The sequence below is a fragment of the Aptenodytes patagonicus genome, chromosome 14, assembly GCF_965638725.1.
Source record: "Aptenodytes patagonicus chromosome 14, bAptPat1.pri.cur, whole genome shotgun sequence".
NCBI lineage: Eukaryota > Metazoa > Chordata > Aves > Sphenisciformes > Spheniscidae > Aptenodytes > Aptenodytes patagonicus.
The window spans coordinates 11,249,903-11,270,429 of record NC_134962.1 but is presented as its reverse complement, the minus strand read 5'-3'; the positions used below and the strand labels follow the sequence as shown (position 1 = coordinate 11,270,429).

At 55.0% G+C, this 20,527-nt stretch overlaps 1 protein-coding gene across 2 annotated transcripts in view; it reads left to right on the top strand.

Moving 5' to 3' along the window:
* Positions 1 to 2,988: 2,988 nt before the first annotated feature.
* Positions 2,989 to 20,527, top strand: part of JPH2 (junctophilin 2) — a 34,255-nt gene continuing 16,716 nt past the window's right edge. For both annotated transcript variants that reach the window (XR_012996461.1, XM_076351654.1), the window contains exons 1-2: positions 2,989 to 3,721; positions 11,297 to 12,080. Coding sequence is in view for 1 of the 2 variants with exons in the window: in XM_076351654.1 (XP_076207769.1) it covers positions 3,343 to 3,721; positions 11,297 to 12,080 (1,163 nt within the window). In the remaining variant the exon portion in view is untranslated. The remainder of the gene's footprint in view (positions 3,722 to 11,296; positions 12,081 to 20,527) is intronic.

Here is a 20,527-nt window from a genome sequence, read left to right as displayed (position 1 = left end):
TGTTCAGTGTGGGTTTTATGAAGGCCGAAAGAGCATTTGCTCGCTTCAGTGGTCTTAAAAACCCCCCAGAGTGCATGAATTGGGTTTTTTTAGCTTTGTTCAGCCTGCCCTACAACACCAAGTATAACCCTTCGAGTATTAAGACCCACAGACTTGAGTGAACGGTTGTCAGCTGCACAGTAGGGAAATCTTGAGCACTGTGTTTTCTTTCTCCTCCCCTCTAGTCTTTTTACTAAACCACTGTCACTTTAGATGCCTTGTCCAGCTTTGCATTCTTCCTGAAACTTCCTTCTTCAGAAACAACCAGCTTGCCGTACTTTGTGTGCATCAGCACGCTCTGTCTTTTATAAATATGTGTATAGCAAAGGAGCATCCCATCAAATAATATGATTAGTTGAGGGAGAGATGAGTTGTGTTAAGTTTGTCTTTACTGTTTGCAGTACCCGAACTTTTCTGACCTGTGAGGTCTGGAGAAGAAATGGAGACAAACATTTCCCTGCGAAATCCTTTGGTCTTAACTCTTGGGGTTTCCTTTGTCATTTCTGTGGCAGTACCTAGTATCTTAGAACTAAGCAGCCATGCAAATTTACCTGTTTTGCCAGTTCTGAAGTGTCATCTACCCCTTGCAGAGTGTACTCGGGTCCCACATCTCCCTTCCATTTCCTCGCTCTTAAATAGCTGTATTTCTGCCACCCGTGTTCTGAATTCAAGGCAATTGTTTGGTAACTATTGTCTGCAATACCGGGCTGCAAAGCGCAGAACGACCTTACTTCTCAAGTAAGTATTCTTTACTGTTCCCAAATGCTTGCAGGCAGCAGCCACAGCACCGTTGTGGGGCTGAAAATGCCTTTCAAGACCGTGCTGCTTTTTACCATTTCTTTCATTAGTCACCACAGACCTGTACCTGCGGGGTTTAGGATTGCAACGTCAGGTGCTCAGTACCGCGTTATAGAAAGCGGATTGAAATCCAGGAGGTAATGTAAAAAAAATAGAGTAGAAAGACGTGAACTGGTGCAGACTGGGAAGGGAGGCAAGCAGTGCTGGGCCACTAGAGGTCACCCCCAGGCCGGCTGCGGGCTGGCTGGGTGCAGCGGGCTCCTCCGCGCCTCCTCAGCCTGAATGTGGCTTTCTGGGTTTTTTCTGCCAAAATGAAGAAATTGGACCGGCTCTGGGTGGTGCCTTAGTGCACAGGCAGTGTTAGTGCTTTCTGAAGATGGATTGTGTGGATATGTTAGACAGCGGTCAACGAAGGCTTTTTAAATGCCAGCGTCTGCATAAGTTATTAACATTTAAACAAAGTGTACTATCAGTTCACAACTGTGCTGTGTAATTAGGAAGAGTTGCTAAGTAAATAATTACGTGGTCCTGAACTTGGCATCCTCTTAAGGCAGTTACAACATCTTTGGTCTGGCAAGTCCTGGAACGCCATGAAATAGAAGACCATGGGCAGCTGCCACTGCTGCCTTAACGCTTTCCCTTCTGTTACTACAAGGCGTTTTAAGATGCTTTGGTCTACCCAGAAACCACAACCAGAAACCTCTGGTTTTGCTTTGAGAAAATATTAATTTCCAGCCCTTAATCGTGCAGCAGGAACCTTGTAAGCATGACTGAGTAGTCTAAAAGCTTAGATTTAAAGGGAAAAAAAAATCCCACTTGAGCCAATTTCAAGATCTGGATATTTTTTAAAAAAGCTTTAGAGGGCTGGTTCTGCCAAGTGGCACTTCTGAGTCGTGTCAGAGTCCCTCACCGAAGTGCCCGTTCCTTCCTGTGGCTAAATAAAAGTGAGGCCTTTGTAATTAGCTTTATCATGGGCAGTTGGTCCTTCTCACCTGTGCCTGCAGGTGTTTTGTAGTTTATTCGCTATATATACATACTTAGCCTTTCTTGCAGTTATATATTGTATGTTGGGTTTTTTTTTTTCCTATGCCTCTTCTTCCTAGAAATACCAATGGGGAGGTTGTCCAAGTTGTAAAAATGTGTTATGCGAGTCTGAAACTCGCTGTTGTCTGTGGCAGCTTTGCCCCAGAGCTCGGCGTGGGTCTTGGGAGCTCATCTCGAAGGGCAGAGCAGAGTGCAGCCTGCTGATGGCATGGTCTTGCCCCACGGCTCTTGCAGCTTCTCAGCATCTCGTGGTCAGTGAGGGGAAGGTCATCTGTTCACGGTCTTGCTGTGACAGTGTCTTTAGGAGATGGGACAGGTGTGACAGAGAGAAGGGGGGGCTTGGATTAGCCTGTTACCTGGTGTTTCATTCCTCATCCTCTCTCTACCATCTGTATTTGATGACATGGATTGTTACAGGCAAGGTGGACTGTCACTACTCTCAGGGTGTGTGTGCAGCTGTCCCAAGGAGGGTCTCGCCTTTCTTTTCCAAACATAGTGAGACTAAATTATGCTGCCAGCTGTTAAACAGAAGGAGATTTTGTTAAGTTTGTTGTTGTTTGGGAGAGGGAGGAATGACTCTTTGTGGATCCTTTTCACTGCCCTAAAGCAGAGCTGGAGATTCACTTTGCAAGTAGCAGACGGGGTGGGTAAGAAGCACGCTGTAATCTGGGTGGTGGCTGTGCTTTTACTCCTTGTTAAACACCGGTGCGAGCGCACCCGCCTCCAGAGGCATCCCCTGCCGCTGCCCTGGGCATCCCTCCCGGGGGGCCCGGCGGAGCGGGCGCGGCTCCCCCGCCCGCTCCCTCCTCTCCCGGCGCGGCTGCCGGTGCGCCCGGGCGGGCGGCGTGGAGGGAGCGACGCGCCCCCTTCCCAGGCTCTATTTTAAGCAGACATTTACTTTCCCAGCCTCTTCTCCGCCTGGATCCCTGCCCGGGGCGGGGGTGGGGGGGTGGGATGTGTCTCTTCCCTCCTTCATAAAAGGGCCCCGAGGCGGAGGCCGGGCTCCGGGGGGTTATTTTTGGGAGCAGCTCCTGGGATCCGATGGCCTTGTTAGGGCAGCGCTGACCTTTCTCCCGGCGGGGGAGGAGAGCCGAGCGGGGCGCCGGGCCGGGGCAGCGCGGCCGGCTCGGGACCCCCTTCCTCCGCCGCGGGGCTCGGCTCCCCGCGGGGCTCGGCTCCCCGGGCGCGGCCCCATGCCCGCGGCGGAGGCGCGGCGGCGGGGCAGGTAGCGGCGCGGCTCGGCTGCTCCTCCCGGGGGGGGGGGTCGGGCCCGGCCCGCCCCTCTCCCCTCCCTCCAATTTCTCCTTCCTCCCGTTCCCCGGCCCCTCGGCCGGGCGAGGCGAGGCGAGGCAGGGGGGGGTCGCTCCCGGCGCCGAGCCCGGCTCCTTCGGGGATGCGGCAGCCGCCCCGGAGCTCTGCCCCTGGGAGAGCTGCCCGGCTGAGGGGGCACCGGAGGGTACCATGAGCGGCGGCAGGTTTGATTTCGATGATGGAGGTGCCTATTGCGGGGGCTGGGAAGGGGGCAAAGCCCACGGGCACGGCATCTGCACCGGCCCCAAGGGCCAGGGCGAGTACTCGGGCTCCTGGAACTACGGCTTCGAAGTGGTGGGCATATACACGTGGCCCAGTGGCAACACCTACGAAGGCTACTGGTCCCAAGGCAAGAGGCACGGCCTAGGAATCGAGACCAAAGGACGGTGGGTTTACAGAGGCGAGTGGACCCATGGCTTTAAGGGACGGTACGGCACGAGGCAGAGCACGAGCAGTGGAGCCAAGTACGAAGGTACCTGGAATAATGGCCTGCAGGATGGCTATGGCACCGAGACATATGCTGACGGAGGTAAGGGTGACTCCGGAGGGGCTGGGAGGGTGATGAACAGTGTGATACCCAGCCCACGATGGCAGAAGCTGCGTGTTGTCCCCGCTGAAGGGGTGACCCGATCCTGTCCCCACTAGTGAGATCCAGACAGGCACAGTGGTCTACAATGAGCCATTGGGGTGCTTCAGTCAAGAAGCAGTGCTTGGGGTGCAACCGCCTCGGAAACGTGTGTGCGCGCTCTGATTTTCAGTCGGGCGCAGCATCTGTGGACACGAGGGAGGAGCAGCAGGAGCATTGCCCCCGCCATCCCTCCCTCAGGAGCTGCTCTCGAGCGTCTGTATCAATAGTTAACACCGAACAACTTGGGTTTGTGTAGTCTGTGACTCCCGGTTCCCCAGGGACTGGTTATTGCAGTTCATTGCCGAACCAAGCTAGAAATTCCTCGCTGGTGCGCGACCGCAGCGAGACGTTCACTCGCTCACTGGGCAGCGAGTTGTGAATGTTTTTCACATTGGATATAAGCCGCCCACGGCATCGTAGCACGCTTTGCCTATGCATTAACCACTGCTTGCGTGCCTCTGACGGGCTGCCTGGACATCTGCTTTGCTGAACCGTTTTGGTTGAGTTCATCTAAGCTGTTTAGAATATGTAGTCACATGCCTTTCCCTAAAATAAATCCCTTCGATTAGTGGGAAGCTCTCAATCCCCACTAGTACACAAATGCACCGCCTAGTCTGATATTTGTTGTGCTCTGTAAATGCTCAGTCTAATTGTGTTCTTGCATTAGTGGCAATTTTGGGGTTAGAAACATTGCAAGAATCTCTGTGCAAGTAGTTCTGTAGCTTTTCAGTACTGTAATGTTCCAGGCTGCCATATTTAGGATAGCTAAATAGAGAGGGTGATTTGAGAGAAATACCCTTCAAAATATGGATCAGAATTGCATCTATATTTATCTAGGACATGCAACGGAGTTAGTTTGTCAAGAAAAATAATGGTAATGGTATAAATCTTCAGAATGAAAAGCACCGGATTTATAGACATTAGAAAAATAGACTAATTCAAGACTGGCTGTCAGGGTTATGCTTTTACATACATATTTCTCGATGAGTTGCCTAGGTACATGGCTAACTTTAAACCTGGGAATATGGTCTTGAAGTTGGCTGATTTTGTTTGTGCCCTTTGAGGTTGTAGGTACAGACACGAACTGATTCATCCCTTCAGCTCCTTAAAGCTTCTCCCCCCTCTGCCCCCATGGCTGTGGAACAGTTAAACGCTGAGCTGTGCAGGTTGCATGGCGGCAGCGAGAGTTCAGGCTAACGCATACGTGTGCACTCGTGCGTTGCAGAAACTTCACGTGTGGCCATAAGACGTGTAGGTTACGTGTAAGGTGTGCTCTGATGAGTGATCAGATAACTGTTGGCAACGGCTGCCGTTAGGACTTTCATTACGGAGATCGCAAGGTCTCCTATCAATTCGCACGCCGCTTCCTCGCTGCTTCCTAAAATGCATCTTCTTCTGAGGGTGCAGGGCTACTGGATTTCGAGTTAATGTTGTAGAGAATTTCGAGAGGCAAAACTTGATGTAGGAGTTTGAATTTGATTAGATTTTGGACTGAAAACTTGGGACAGAAGAGGGGGAAAGATGAGTGAAGATTTTCTCCTGTAAGGATATATAAGATATCGCTTCCGTCAGCGTAGCGCTCCCCGGGGTGTTGTCCCGTACCAGGAATGCACCGTCTGCGTGATGCCTGGTGCCACCCGAGGTTGGCAGTTTAGCCCTGATCCGTGAAGATGTGCCCTGCCAAAGCCACCCTGGGCAGCGCTGAGCAGAGCCCCTTGGGGCCTGGCCAGACCCAGCTCATGAGGGCTGCGCCACGGTGCCCAGCAGCTGCTCCTTGCGTTGGGCCATCACGTCTTGCCTGGTCCGAGCCGTTCATTCAACACATGAGCTTCCCTGATGGTACGGGAACGCGTAGAAAGCTGCATCCGAAGCCAAGGTGGGGACTGCCAGCCAGCATCGCGTGTGTAGGACAGGGGTGGAATGATCTTATGATGGAATGACTTGCAGGACCTGCTCCTGTTTGGTCTCCTCACCTGTACCCAGTAACCATCTGCAAGATCCAGATGTGGCCAGGCTGCTAATTGGACCTGTTAATATTTGAATTTGAGGTTGCCAAGATAAACATCTGGAAAGGCTTTGGAAATCTGCCATCCCTCGAGCAGGGGACGTGATTCTCATGCCCCCTGGAAGCCAGCCACACGAGGAAGAGGGCTGCGGGAACGTGCGGCTCTTGTCAGGTCGTTAGAAGCTTTAGGTTATGGCTGGGCTGCCTGCAGATTTCGGGGGGCGTAACAGATTCTAATGTTTTAAAATAGACTTTAAATTACCTTTTTTTTAATATCTATATTTTTAATATATATATACACACACATAAAAACTTTATACTTTAAAATACACTTACAAATCACAGACAGCTCTATAGGTATATTTTATCTTGTGGCTGGCTGAGGTTGGTGGCTAAATAAAGCCCAAATCTGCAGTGAAGCTTTTGGAAATCATGTATAGATTTTTGGTGTCTAATAAGAAGTGGACTCGTGGTATGGTTTAGCCCAGGTACTTCGTGGGTTGTTTGCTTTTTCTCTCCGCTACCAAGTGCCCATTTTTGTGAAAACTATGGGAGACTGATGGCTTGAAAAGCTCGCCTTCTCTAATGTTGATTGAAATCAGCCACGGGGCTCAGAGCTCCTGGTGTGGCCAGGCAGAGACAGTAACACTGTGATGTATTTCCTTGGGTATCCAAGCTGAATATACGTGCGTGTCTGCTGCTGTCACCGGGAAAGAGCTCAGAGCCCTTTATAGGGGCAGGATGCGCTCGCTGAAGTGGACAGTGATTGGGGTTGTGGAAGGCACAGCATGAAGGAACTCATCAATCACTCACCTAAGCTGTGAGTAAACACGTAGTTACTTGGCTTCCACCTGTAAGTTTTGTCTCCGCTGTAAGGAAGGCCTCATTTTTTGGATACTTCTGTGCTTTTGACTCCGAGTGATTGACCCAGTCAAATGTCATTGCAGAAAAAAAATCTCGCTGCTAATGCAGAATCGTGCTGCATACGCAGGATCCAGGCCCAAAACTAGGCTTTGCTATACAAATAACAGTGTGTGTGTGTGTGTGTATATATGTATATATCGGGGGGGGGGGGGCGAACAACTCACCTGCAATCGAAGCAGCCTGAAACCAACTTATTTTTGATGCTGCAATTTGGTCTCTAGGGCGCTAAGGGAAACCAGTGGTGTCAATTAACTGCGTGTGGAAACCATTAGACCATTCAGTGATCTTGAGACCACAAGGCAGGGGAAAAGAAATGCAGAAGCGTGCTTTAGCGGGAGAGGTGAAACGGGGTGATGTGGAGCAGTGCCGGCTCTTCGGGTGCTCGGGGCAGGGAATGCGTGGTGGGAAGGGGCCTGGGCTGGGGCAGAAGGAGCAGCATCCACAGGACTGTGGCTGGGGAAGCAGGAACAGGCTCCGGGCAAGCCGAGATGGTGCTGGCTTGTGCCTGCTGCCTCTGTAGCAAAGCTCCCACATGGCTGAATTTGACCCATGAATTAATGCTGTGAATTTTTTTTCTCGTCTCTTCCCCTCCCCCCCCCACCCCCACCTTTCTTTTCCAACAGAAACCATCAGATAATACTGTTAGTACCAAAAAGAAGCACTAGGTTTTTGCTGGCCTGTCTCGCACGTGGTGCTGTGCATTGATTTAATGTCCCTGGCCTTTTACACTGAGTTCTAACACGCCTGTCATCACAGTATCTGGGTAACAGCAGAGGATCGTAGGGCAGTGATACGATTGAGTTGTTTGCATTATTTACCTGGTTGGTTGTGTTATTTACATTCATCACTAATTATACTAGAGCTTAGAGGCAGGCTGGGAAGGGGAGATGTGACGCTGCTGACAGCAGGCTCTCACTGCTGGGCTGGGTGTGCACCAGGAGCTGAAGCTTTTGCCTTTGATGCAGTCGGGCATTGTCTCATCCTGCTGCCAGCTGCTGGCAGGGCTAAACAGAGGGTGCTACCACCCCATCTGTGGGGATTTGGTGTTGTTAGAGGTGAAGGCTGTAGGGATACTGTTTCCATCAATCCCACAATTTAATTCTTCCCATCCTTTGAAGATACCCAGACAGGGCCACCTCCCTACTTTGCTCGGGGATGAGCAGAGGTGATGAACCATGTATCTGGGGGTTGCAGAGGAACCAGCACTTTTCATCGTTCCAACAAGAAAAAATGCAGGCAATAAAGGATTATGAGGGTCCTATACCCCAGTAAGAGCACCCCGATGGGGTTAGGTGGCTCTGTCCCACCACCCTGGTGAATCAGGCTGGGGAGGCAGGGAAGTGGGACTCTGTCCCATTTTCGTCCTAAATAGAGGTGTTTTTCACATCCACTGGGGTTTTTTTATTATTTTTTCCAGAACCTCAGACCTGCGTGAGCACACGGCTGCCTGGCTGGCAGCTTTGCAACCTGCCTGTCCCCCTTTGGCCAGGCTGCTTTGATATTCCACAGGTAGCCGTGGCTCAGGGACATGCAGCCCTGCTCAGCGACTGCCCACGGTGCAGAGGGGGTTTGCACAGCCCCGTTCTCTCTTGCACTGGCTGCACTGGTACATATTGGTGAGCCAGGGCTTGGCTCTGCTCAAACCTTGCGTGCCCTGACGCACGGCTGCCGGCGCCTCCCGCCACTCTCAGCAGCCTCTGGCTTTGCTCCAGGGGTGGTTTATGGCTCTGCCCTGGCACGAAGCCTCAGCCAGGCACTGAATTGCAGCATGACAGGGACGCTGCAGTGCTCACTGAGCCCCACGTCGGTTGGGCAGCCACGGGCAGCGTGGTGTGTCAGTGCCCTTCGTTAAGCCAGATGCGTTTGGCAGGTTTGGTCACACCACGTGCCGGAGGGATAATGTTGCTTGTCCCGTACGGGCTGAAATCAGGCAGCCAAGGCCAGCCTGAAGAGCTGGTGTGAAACCTCGTGTTGAGGGCAGGCATGCGTGCCCCCAAGAAGCCGCACCCCAATCTCTGCTCCCTGAAGACCCGCTATGCCACGTGGCTTTTCCCATCCAGGTGGCCCCGGTGCCGCTCAGGGATGGAGGGGGCTGGGGACTTGCTGGAGAGCAGCGGCTGCTCCAGCCTGGTCTCCGAAGAGTAGCTCAGCCCCCCTAAACCTGCGACCCTTTTCCAGAGTTCCTCTTCCAGGGGGTTAATGCGGCGGCACTATCAGCTGCAGACTGCTATGTGCGAGGTTGCCCCGTCCTAGAAGGAGGTCTCCAATGTCACCCCGATCGTGCGTCAGCCCTGCTTGCTGGCTGGGCGGGCAGGGATGGAGCACCGACTTCACCGGCTCTCGGTGGGGATGGACATCAGGGCACTACGGGGGTCTCTGTGACTTCATTTTGTGCTAGGAAGACTCATCACCATTTTACGGAGAGGGATTTGGGAGCACGGCAGGGTGAGAAGCTCACCCAGATGCCTGGACATCTTGAACGATGGTCCTTGGCTCCCAGCTCATGCCCAAACCCCTAACCCACAATGCCCCCCTTATTTTTCCTAACGGAGCTTCAAGCTCTGCCAAGAAACTGGGCAATGGCCCCTTGCTCTGGCAGACTGCTCCCCGTGCCTGCCACAGCCCGCAGATGCTCTGCACTACCTGAACCCTTACTTTTTTTGGTAGGGGAGGCCAACTGTTGCAGAGAGCCCGAAATTCTGTGTACCATGGGGTGGGCAGGGGCTGGCGGGGGGCAGCTCACCCTGGGGCAGCAGCTGCTGCTGGCTTGGGCACTTCTTGTCTTTCCTGGCCCCCGGCGCTGTAAGTTAACACCCTACAGGCGGGTCCAAAGAGGATTTCAACGAAACATGAAGCTTGGGAGGAGAGATTATGCTGCAGAAGTGGCCTGAGAGACTGTAAAATATGCACTCCCGCAATCTCCAAAGAAGGAACTGGATTTACTCCCTGGGGAGCAGGGTCATCCCTGGTCTCAGTAACGGTGTCTGAGGGGGGAGATGAGTGCCTTGAAGATAGGTCACCCCCTTCTGTCTCAGCTTGGCCCTGCTGAGCCTCCCCGGGAACCTAGGAGTGCTTTCTTTCCCAAAATTTGGTGCCTCCTGGTAGGTCATTGCTTAATGAAAACCAGGTTTAGGACAGATGCCTGTGAAAATGCCCCCAGCATGGCTGGCCCTTCGCTTGCATGAAGCACCACCTGGGAGAGTAAAGGAGTGGGGTGGCCTTTCCAAGGCCGTTTGTGCTCCCCCAGCACCCTCTGCCTGCACCCCTGCACGCTGGGAAGGAGGGCTGCCAGTGGCTTCTGCCCCGCAGGCTGCTGGTTTGGGATGAGGTGGCCTGTTCTAGGTCCTGTAACACCGGGAGCAGAGCTGCATGCTGCTTTTGTTTTGGGTGGTTTGTTGGTTTCTGAGGCAATTGTGTCTACAGAGCGAGGAGAGCTGGGCTCCCATCCCACAGGACTCAGTGGGGATGTGCTGACCCTCGCAGCCCGCTGTGCTGGCGTCTGAGTGTGGGTACTGTAGGCGAAGGCTGCCCCACCAGCCCTCCTGCCCTTCCTAGGAGCCCTTCTTGCGGGGGGCTTTGATGCTACTACTTTAAGTCTCTTGACATCCTGGTGAGAAAAATCAGAGCGGTGGTCTCCAGTTCACTCTTCTGGAGCCTGCAAAGGTGCAGACCCAGAAGGGGCCTGGAGAGGAGCGATGTGCTTTTCCCAGTCCTTCAAGGTGTCACTGCCAAGGTCCTTCTGGCTCTTAGCAGGGTCTCATACCCAGGGTGCAGCCCTGGCCATGGTGAGCGTGATCCTCTCTGTGTCCCCCCATCATATGATGCCATATGCTGTCTTGAGCTGGGTCTGGAAGAGCGTGGTAGGGTGGTGTTTTTTGGGGCAGAGCTGGAGGAACCCCGCACAGAGCTGCTCCGCTCTTCTCCTCCCTTTTTCGCCCATCTCTTGCTTTGTGCAGTGTGGCACAAGCCTTGGTCTTGGGACCACGGAGAAGCTGTATGTCAGGGCCAAGCAGATGCAGCTGCAGGTACAGGGGCAGCCTGTGCTATGGCCAGGTGCCTGACTCGGGTCTAGAGCCGGTCCTGGCAGCCTGTGAGTGACAAACTGCAGAACAGGCGGAAAGGGACTGTCACCGAGCCAAGGAGAGCTGTGCCACACCAGCTCGTGTGTCCGCTGGGGCTGCTGCCACCTTCTTGGCACAGCCCAAACTCCAGCCCCGTGGGGCTGCCTCCCGCTCCCTGCTCCAGATGCTCCGGACCCCATCCGTTAAGTGGCTTTGGGTTTGCACCAGAGTCCCCTGGTGCCCCAGCCCATTTCCAGTGAGCTGTCACCTGCCAGCAGTGGCTCTTGGCCTTGTGTCCTCTGCCCTCCACTCCCTGGGGACGGCTGCTTTTGCACACGGGTGAGCACTAGCGGAGTCGGGGCTCCTCTCTTTGAGGGAAGGTGGGTACGTCTGCTCTAGGGCAGCACTACCCCGCAGCCCACCTTCCTTTGCTGGCTCACCCAGGAGCGAGCTGCCTTTTCACCCCATCCCTCTTCTCTCCCACAGGCACGTACCAGGGCCAGTTCACCAACGGCATGCGGCACGGCTACGGGGTACGGCAGAGCGTGCCCTACGGCATGGCCTCCGTGGTCCGCTCCCCGCTGCGCACCTCCCTCTCCTCCCTGCGGAGCGAGCACAGCAATGGCACCCTGCCCCAGCAGGACTCCCCCGCTGCCAACCCCGAGAACCTGCCCCTCTCGCCCACCATCACCCGTGGGGGCTTCGCCCTCAGCCTCTACGCGGAGGCGGAGGCCGGCAAGCCCAAAAAGGGGGGGCTCTTCCGCAGGGGCTCCTTGCTGGGGAAGCTGAAGAAGTCTGAGTCCAAGTCATCCCTGGCCAGCCAGAAAAGCCGCGTCAGCTTCCTCAAGAGTGAGAGTGGAATCAGCTCGGCCGCCAGCGACGCCACCTCCACTGTCAGCCTGGGCGAGGGCGCTGAGGGTGAGGAGTACCCCCCCTTTGAGTCCGACATCGATGCCACCACCACAGAGACCTACATGGGCGAGTGGAAGAACGACAAGCGCGCCGGCTTTGGCGTCAGCGAGCGCTCCAGCGGGCTGAAGTATGAGGGCGAGTGGCTGGACAACCTGCGGCACGGCTACGGCTGCACCACGCTGCCCGATGGCAAGAAGGAGGAGGGCAAGTACCGCCACAATGTCCTCGTCAAGGGCATGAAGAAGCGTGTGATACCCCTCAAGAGCGCCAAGATCCGGCAGAAGGTGGACAGGAGCGTGGAGGGCGCTCAGAGGGCTGCGGCCATCGCCCGGCAGAAGTCAGAGATCGCAGCATCCAGGTAGGTGCTCAGGGCTCCAACATGCAGGTCCCCATGGTGGTGGTGGTCCCCATCCCACGTGTCCCTCTGGAGCCGTGCTGCGTGCCTCCTCACCGCGCACCAGCGGTGGGGTCAAACATGTCTCCCTGCAATTTCTATTTAATTCTTTGTAGTAGATGCTGGCGAATTGGGGCTGAGGGCCCTTGTGGCAGCCCAGGGGTGTTTGGGACCTGTCTTCCTCATGCCTCCTCTCCTGTCCCCCTGCAGCCCTGGTCCAGGAGGGAGCTGCTGGACAGGGCCTGGCACTGGCCCTGGCACTCAGCGGGATGGGGAGCAGGAGTTGGTGGGATGGGGAGCACCCTGGTGCCATGCCAGGCCACTGGAGCTGCTGGGTGTCATTGATGGGGCAGGATGAGAAATAGTAGGGTTTGGCTATGGTAAATCCAACAGGCTCCTGAGCAGCCAGCAGGACGTGTCCCAGATGAATTGGGTCCGCAGCAGAGCGTGGCTCGGCCCTGGAGACCCCAGTGTGGCTCTGCAGGGAGTTTATGGGATGCATTAGGGTTGTTGCTTAATTTTAGCAGCTCAGTGTAATGGGCTCTCTGGGAAGAGCTCTGCTCTGCTGGGATGCTGTGAACCAGGAGGGAGGACCTATGGCGGATACCAAACCAAGGAGGGGGCTGCCTCGGGGAGTCCCGTCTCCCCCCAGGACCCAGTTGCCCTCAGCCAGGTTTTGAGTGTTTCTGCCATGAGAGAGGTGGTGGCCAGAGCCAGGGCAGATGACTGAGCCCACGGTGGATGGCTGAGCCTGATCCCATGGCACACAGCCATGTCCCGCAGCCTGGGATGCTTTAGGGTGCTGGGAAAGGAGGAACCAGGGAGGGCTCAGCTGGGTTTGTCTCCTTTTTTCCCCCCAGTTTGTCCTGGCCAGACCCTGGGGGTGGGAAGTGGGCTGCAGCAGCCAGCAGCGAGCGAGCGGCAGCGTGCCTGGGGATGCGTGTGCAGGGACGTGCGAGGGAGGATCGTGCAAGGGGCTGCTGTGAGCACGTGGCAGTCTCTCGTCACACGGTTGTCCCTTGTGCCAGAAGACATGCGGGCACTGCGTTGCCCCTACACCGCCTGGTATGTTGGGACCCGATAGGTGGGCTCCGCTCAGAATTAGCTGCGTTAGAAATTAGCAGGAAAGGAAAGTGCTAATTGCTCTGTCATCCCTCCTGCGATGGAGGAGGGAGGAGATAAAAGAGGGACTCCAGGGTCTGCCTGGGAAGGGCAGGGGAAAACCACCTTCTCCTGCTCGCGTCCCTGCCTGCATCTGAGCTGTGCCAGCAGTGCGCCTCTGCTCCCGCAGCATTCTTGCCAGTCTTGGAGCCGGCCTGGCAGAGACCAGGGCTCAGGCAGGGTCAGAGCCTTTGCTCCTTTCCTCTTCCTCAGGGAAACGTGGTTACGAAAGATCTCGAGGTTTCATCTTGCCTCTCCATCAAAACCTTGCCCCCTCGCAGGCTTTGCTTAGCTGCTGGGCAGTGGGTAGGACTCCATGGCTGTCCTGCCTTGCTCCTTTTTAGTTTAATTATCAGTGTTCCTTCATTACCAAGCAGAGATGGGAAATAATGGCGGCAGGGAGGGCGCCTGCTCCCAAACCCCATCCCTCCCCTCCAAGAAACCCTGGCTTTACTCTCCTGGCGGCTGTTTCTGCTCCAAAGTTTTGCGGGGAACGTGATTGTTTTTTTAGCAAAACCCAGTTGCCTCGGAGACCAACGGAGAAAAACCAGCAGGATTGCCAGTGAAACGATGTGCAGGGCCAGCTAGGATAAAAATAACAGGCTGGGGCAGCATGGGGCCCACCGGATCCTCCCGGCAGGGCAGGCTCAGCCTGACACTGGCTTCGCTGTGCCCAGGAGAAGTGTGCGGCTGCAGTGCTGGGTGCCTGTAAATAAGGAGGCTGGAGCTGTAAAAGCTGCTTCCCGACAGCTCGGCCAGTTTACGCAAGCCTCTTTTTATTATATACTATTTACACTTTGGATCAAAAGTGGCTCTGCAGTGTTTTCCATGAGGGGCTGGAATGCGCCTGCTACCCTGACGGGGGACTGCGTCCCTCCCCAGCACGGCTGGGGAATAATTTCCTATTAAGGAAACCTCGGAGCTGGAGGAAGTAAGACGTTAAAGCCGGTTTCCTCCAGGGAGTCCTCCCCTAGCATACCCTGCGATAGTGTGGTGGTTGTGGCAGGGGAAGAAAACACCGCTTTCCCCAGCAGTGTGATGCCCCTGGTCCCATTCCTGCGGTGCTGCCTGCAGCTGAGCTGGACCCACTGCAAGAAGAGAATTCGGGCTCCTCCGTCCCATAAACTATAACTCACCGTTTCCATCAGTGTTTATTCCTGGCATGTGTTGCTCCGGGCAGAGCCACTCTCTCTACCTGCTGCCTTTTGAAAATCTGAGTCGTGCTCTCCTTCCTCCTCCTTTCAGCTCAGTTTTGGGGTCGAGAGTAAATATAGATAATTTTGCCTCGAGAGGGTCCTTAGGTTAAACCCCAGCTCTGCCACCAACTTTCTCTTTGGCCTTGAACCTTGCCTCAGTTTCCACACCCAGGACAGAGAGTAATTGCAGACAGGTTGTGAAAATCGGTTATTATAGATTATAAAAGGGCTGTACTGTCATTAGCATTGCCCTAGCTCGTAACTGCGAGGTGGAGTTTTCTAGATGGAGCATTAATATTTTTCCTCAGATGGCAGTGTGTACCTTACCCAAAGAAATGTCTTTGAGGCTACATGAATCCTTTTTTGGGGGAAGATGTGACATATCTGTATGTAAGATTATTGCTAGGAACTAATTAGCAGGACACAGCAGCCGGGCTGTGCAGACGTCCGACTACCTCTGCGTACCTGTGCTGTTCTGCATGGTTGTTTGAGTTTCATTTGCTTCTGGCACCTGGGGGAGCCCCTTGCAGAGCTAAACCATGGTGATATCCAGCCTTCCACTGTCTGGGGGTAAAACGTCAGGAGAAGACCAGATTTTACTCTTTTGCACCATAAAAGGCTCTTTAAAGCATAGATATCCTGAGGAAAACAAGCCGAAGCGCTGGAAGCTGCCTCGGCCAGTTGCACCGCAGGAATCCCAGGCACGTGCCCGAGCTCTGGGGGTGCGCGGGCAGGCGGCTACCAGCAGTGCCGATGCGTGTCCTGCCTGTGATCTGCCCTGTGGAGGTGGGCGGGAGAGCGGTGACGGTCGGGGACGATGGTCAGCCGCAGACAGCAAACCTTCCTTATCCCGCACTCTGCTCCGAGGGCATCTGAGGCACCAGGCTGCTTTGCAGCTCCTGCCCCGTCTGCCTGTTCAGCCTGGGCGTTCCAGCCGGCGCCGTGGGCAGTGCCAGCTATTGCCTGCCCCGCTGCCTGTCCTGCCCGCGTGGTGCTGCCCTGGCCTCCTTGGCTCCCTCCCGAATCCTCCCGGGTCGGCAATCCAGCTGCTTTCCCCATTGTGCAAGTGGCTGAGGACAGAGCTGGCATTGCCTAGCCACCAGCTGAGGGAACAGCAATTTTTTAAAATTTTTTTCATTATTTTAGTGAAAATCATTTGCCATGGGGGTCATGCTGTCCTGAACAGCCCATCCCAGCTCAGCCAGCAGCCCCCTCACCCCAGGCAAAGCCCCTTGGCGCTGCTCAGACGTCGGGCAGAAACCCGGGGCATGTCTGTCGGCAGCACTGGGGATCAGCTGATGGGATAGAGCTAATGGACGTTAAGGTATGAGGAATCCTCCCCCAGACTGCTGTCACTTGGGAGAAAAGTCACCCTGGAGTGCAGCCTCTGCAGCAGCCAGTGGAGTCAGCTTTACTCCTGCCCAGGGGTAACCACAGGTGGACGTGGGGGTTACCAGGTGCCGTATGATGTCCGTTAACAGTGCCCGGTACTGCTGGTGCCCCGGGACTTCCTTGCTGTGATTCCAAGGGATTCCCATTGGAGCTGGAACGCAGCTGTTCCCGCAGTGCCAGGTGAAGGCACCCGCCGTGTCCCTCCAGCCTTCCCCTTTCCCACCCTCCGCCCTGTCTGGGCGTTCCTTCAAAAAAAATGTCGGGGTGGGTGGGAAAGTCAGTGAGGTCCTGGGATCGCAGCCGGGATGTCATCTCCCGGTGCGTAAGTAAAGAAGCTGGCTGGAGGACGGCCAGCAGGTCTGTCCCCTGCCAGCCCCCACGAGGAGGGGACAGCCGCCACCAAGCCATGAGTGAGCCAGTTAAAAGCCATCCGGAGGTGTGTAACAGCTGCCCCGGAGTTTTCTGGGCATGTGGGTTGGTGCCGAACAGGGTGCTCTGCACCCTTGGGTGCTTGGGGAGCCGCAGCACCCAGGGGTGCTGCCTGTGCAGTATGTGCTCCCCTGTCACGTGGGGAGGATGGTCCCACTGAAAGCAGGGAGAAGGAGCGTGGAAGTGGTCAGCTTTCATCTCTTCAGAACAGATTAAAATAAAATAAAAAACAAGAGGAAGGGCAGGACCAGCTGCAGGGGGAACCTTTGATTTTTTTTTTTGTTTTTTGGAATGCTGTACGCTCAGTAGCCGGGCAGCTCACACAGGGGATTTCCTTCTCACTGGCTCTTTTGGGGGACAAAATGAGTGTAAATACTGCAAATCCCACTGCAACAGTGTCTGCCGTGGTCTGCCTCTGCACGGGGTTGTGATTCCCAGTGGCTTGGACCAAAATCAGTGGAGGGACTTGGCTGTGCGTCCTGCAAGGCATGGGTCTGGCCACACTCTGAGATCATTTGATGGGCGTTATGTCCTGTTAGCAAAACCTCAGCTATATCTGCCAGATGTCACAGGATCAATAGGAAAGCAAGGCACAAGGGGCAGTAATGGCTTCTGTGCTTCACCTGTTTGTCTTCAGATACTGGCCCTGAAGCCCCCGTGCAGCTGGGGTGTTTTATGCCTGGAGAGTACAACTAAAAATGAATAAATTTTGCATTTCTTTTTGGTTTTAATGTAATATCTATAGAGGTCCTGCAATACTGCTGCTTTTATAGATATCTGTAAGAATTTCTAAACTGCATTCTGAAATGTTAGGCATTAATTTCTGTTAATGTAGGGTTGACTCATTACAGTGAGCCTGGGCTGTTAAAGCGTCACAGAGCTGCAGTGAGCGCTTGGCATCAGAAATCACATCTGTGCGGCTTCCGTGGCAGAGACGTTGTTCATGGTGTGAGCTGTTGCCTGGTTTTGAAGCTTAAGTTGTTTTTCTGTCTGTACCCATGTCTTTGGGGCACGTCTTAGCTCTCCCTTCAAATAACAAGAGTGCTTGACGGCTCCCATATCGCTTTCCGAACCTCCCCTGCCCGGCCGCATTCCCGGCAGCGCTGCTGCTGTCTCCCTGCGCTCAGCGTTTCCAGCCTGTGTGGCCAGGCGGCAGTGAGCGTCTCCTCGGGGAACGCGGGTGTGTGGTGCAAATGACGTCCTGAAATCGCTGGAGTCAGCAGAGCCTCCTGACTAAATAAGGGCAGGTAGAGCAGGGCTTTATCAGCATTGCCTGAGTGTGACAGCTGGGAGCCGAGGCCCGCGGCAGCCCACGCCGCTGGAGCTCGTCCGCACGCTTACACCGATAAGGTGCTTTATTTGGCACGACTCTGCCCCAGCAAGCTCCTGCCCTCCCTCCCCGGCGCTCTCAGGGGTTTATGCTGACGGCGGGGAAGGTGGGCAACCAAAGCGATGTCTTCCCAATGCACCTCTTTGGTGAGGCACGGCATGTGTCCAGGGCAGAGCTGGGCTGGTCCGATGGCCATGGTGGTCTCAGCCATCCTGGGGCTGACAGCATAGCTTGGCTTCCCCGAGGCTGGGGAGTTCACACCTGGGATTTTCGGGTCTGTTGAACCCCCATGTTCAGACTCAGGGCTTGCTCTGAAAGAGTCTTAGGATTTTTTAAAATACCCTTTGCTTTCTGCCTTTCTCAGGCTTTTAGCCAGAGGCAGAGGTGTTAGACGCATCAGGAGCCTGGTGCGTTTCCAGACCTTTAGGTCCGAGGCCAGAGGGCAGGATGCTCATGACCACCCTGCGAGAGCAGGCAGCAGTGGTTCAAGGCAGTCTCTGCCAGGTGGGCTCCTTGCTCAGGAGAGCAGCTGATCCTCCTCTGCTGTCCCAGCTTCATGACCTCTTTGCACCAGGACTGCACACACCGTGTGATGGATGGGTGTGTAACGAGGAGGCAGCAGCGGGCAGAAGATGGGCAGAGCTTGTCCTTCCCCCGGGTGGGATACTGGCTGCAACTCACCTCTGAGCGGGAGCTGCTAGGGAGAGGCACGGGAGTCAGGAGCAGCATTTCTGCAGCTGTAAGATCAGACACCGAAGATGCTGCAGCCTGACCTCTCAGGAGGCTTAAAAGATAGGTTGGTGCAGGTGAAGGGGGGGCAGGACTGCCCCGGCTTTGTTAAAATCCCCCAAGGGGTAGAGGAGGATGCCATGTCCCTGGCGGGGCTCATGCTGAGCAAGGTGCCCACCGCACCTGGAGGCGGTCGAGCGGCAGGAGCCAAGGGCAGGTTCTTGACTGAGGGCAGGTCCTTGATGGCCAGGCATTCTGGCTGCCCCACAGCCCCCATAGTGGGAATAAGCATCTCACTGCTGCCACAGGCAGGAACGAGCCAGCGTGCACGTGGGCAGGGAGAAAGGAGGGCAGCCACGCGGCTCCTGCCATAGCTGGGTGCCAGGACACTGGTGCCAGGACACAGTGGTGAGGGGATGCTCCTTGGTCCTGCTCTCCCAACAGACGTTTCTCACAGAGCTCAGTGTGTTTATAAAGAGGACAATCTTGTTTCATTCACTCTCAGTTAATAGAAACCCAGTTGCTGGCATCTATTTCCATACCAACCGAAGCCTGGAGCTGGACTCTCCCACTTTCTGTGTGGCGCTAGTGCCAGCAGCACTTGCTCCTTCCCATGAAACCAGGCAAATAAAGACCTTTTCCCCTTGCAGCTCCTGAGCAGGCGTGACCTCCTCCGTGTGGCTTATCGGCACAAACTGAGGTCAGTGTCCAGGATCACCGTCCCCACGGATGGTTAGGGGGAACCTGCCTGGCCCATGCCACCACGGCCAGGACCACTTCAGCTTGGGTTTCCCTCAAAGCTCTTGGAGCCAGAACACCACAGGCTGCCTTATGTCATGGCATTGCATTGTTACCACGCGTGGTTTGGTTAGGAGGAATACTTCCACCCAAGCCTTCTCGCACACTGCATTGGGAGCTCGAGGACTTTGTGACACTCACCTCTTGGAGATGGGGACACACAGCTCCTGTCCCAGAGCCAAGACTTGGTCTCTGCAGCCTCGTGATCTGGGCTGAACAGGGCTGGTTTGGCCTTGGTTGGGCTGTTTTTTTTGGTTTTGCTGCCCCAGAGCAGCCGTCCCCAGCTCTGTAGAAGTATTGCCTGTTTCAAACTGCTGCCTGACCCTCGTATCACCTCCCTTGTCCCACCCCAAAAGACCTTTGGGCTCACCCCTGCTTCTAGCTCACTCTTGCCATGCTGGGCAGGGAGCAGGCTGCACTGTTTGGGTGAGCCCCTCTCCGTTCCTGGTCCCATGCGGCCATGGGGACAGCGAGCCGCGGGGCTTGGGTCCGGCGCCGGGATCAGACACCTGCCCCAGTTGCGGGACCCCCACGATGTGTTCCCCCCCGTGTGCGGGGCTCAGCGGGCTGGAGGGGTTCAGTGCCATGGAATGAGTGATGGTGTGATGCCTTCACCCCTTTCTTTCAGCTCTTTCCCGGAACAGCCTCGTCCCCAGCCCAGGCTGGCTGCAGCTCCAGCACTGACACATTTTTGGCCCACTGTGCTTGTTACGCTGAGATGCGTTTTGACTCCAGAGGGGGGTGCGCATGGCTTTATCTGTTTTCCACCCGCCTCGCATGAATTTTCTTAGGCACTTTCATGCCCTATTAGGGTAAGAGGGAGCGTGCACTTTCAGTAGCTCAAAGGAGAAAGCATCTGTTGGGCAGCAGACTGCTTTCTCCAGGGCTTCCCGGGTCTTTGGGGTTGAAGCAAGCGGGGCTGTGGCTTGCAGGGATCCCCTCAAGAGGAGCAGAGTTGGGATGGCAGGACGTCAGTCCCAGCGATGGGTACGGCTCAGATAGCTGGCCAGGCAGGGAAAGTGGAATTAATGGGCTGTTCAGTCTAACCTTGAGGGAAATCCTTATCTCAACAGCTTACAAACACAGAAAGGGAAAAATGAAGTGTGACTTTAATCTGCAAAATGACTGTGGAAAATGGTAACTTCTCGTTCAACTGATCTGCTGCCGGGCAGAGCAGGAAGGCTTTGACTCCCATCCAGATGCTCGAAATCAGCTGGCAGGGAACTGGGCTTTAAAATAATCTGATTCAATCAGGCTTTGCTCAGAGGTTATCATCATTTCAGTGGAATGTGAAATAGACTTATATCAAAAACTAAAAAGTATTTAAGTAAAATGTCCAATTTAAATATCAAACCTGAGATACAGAAACCCTCCCT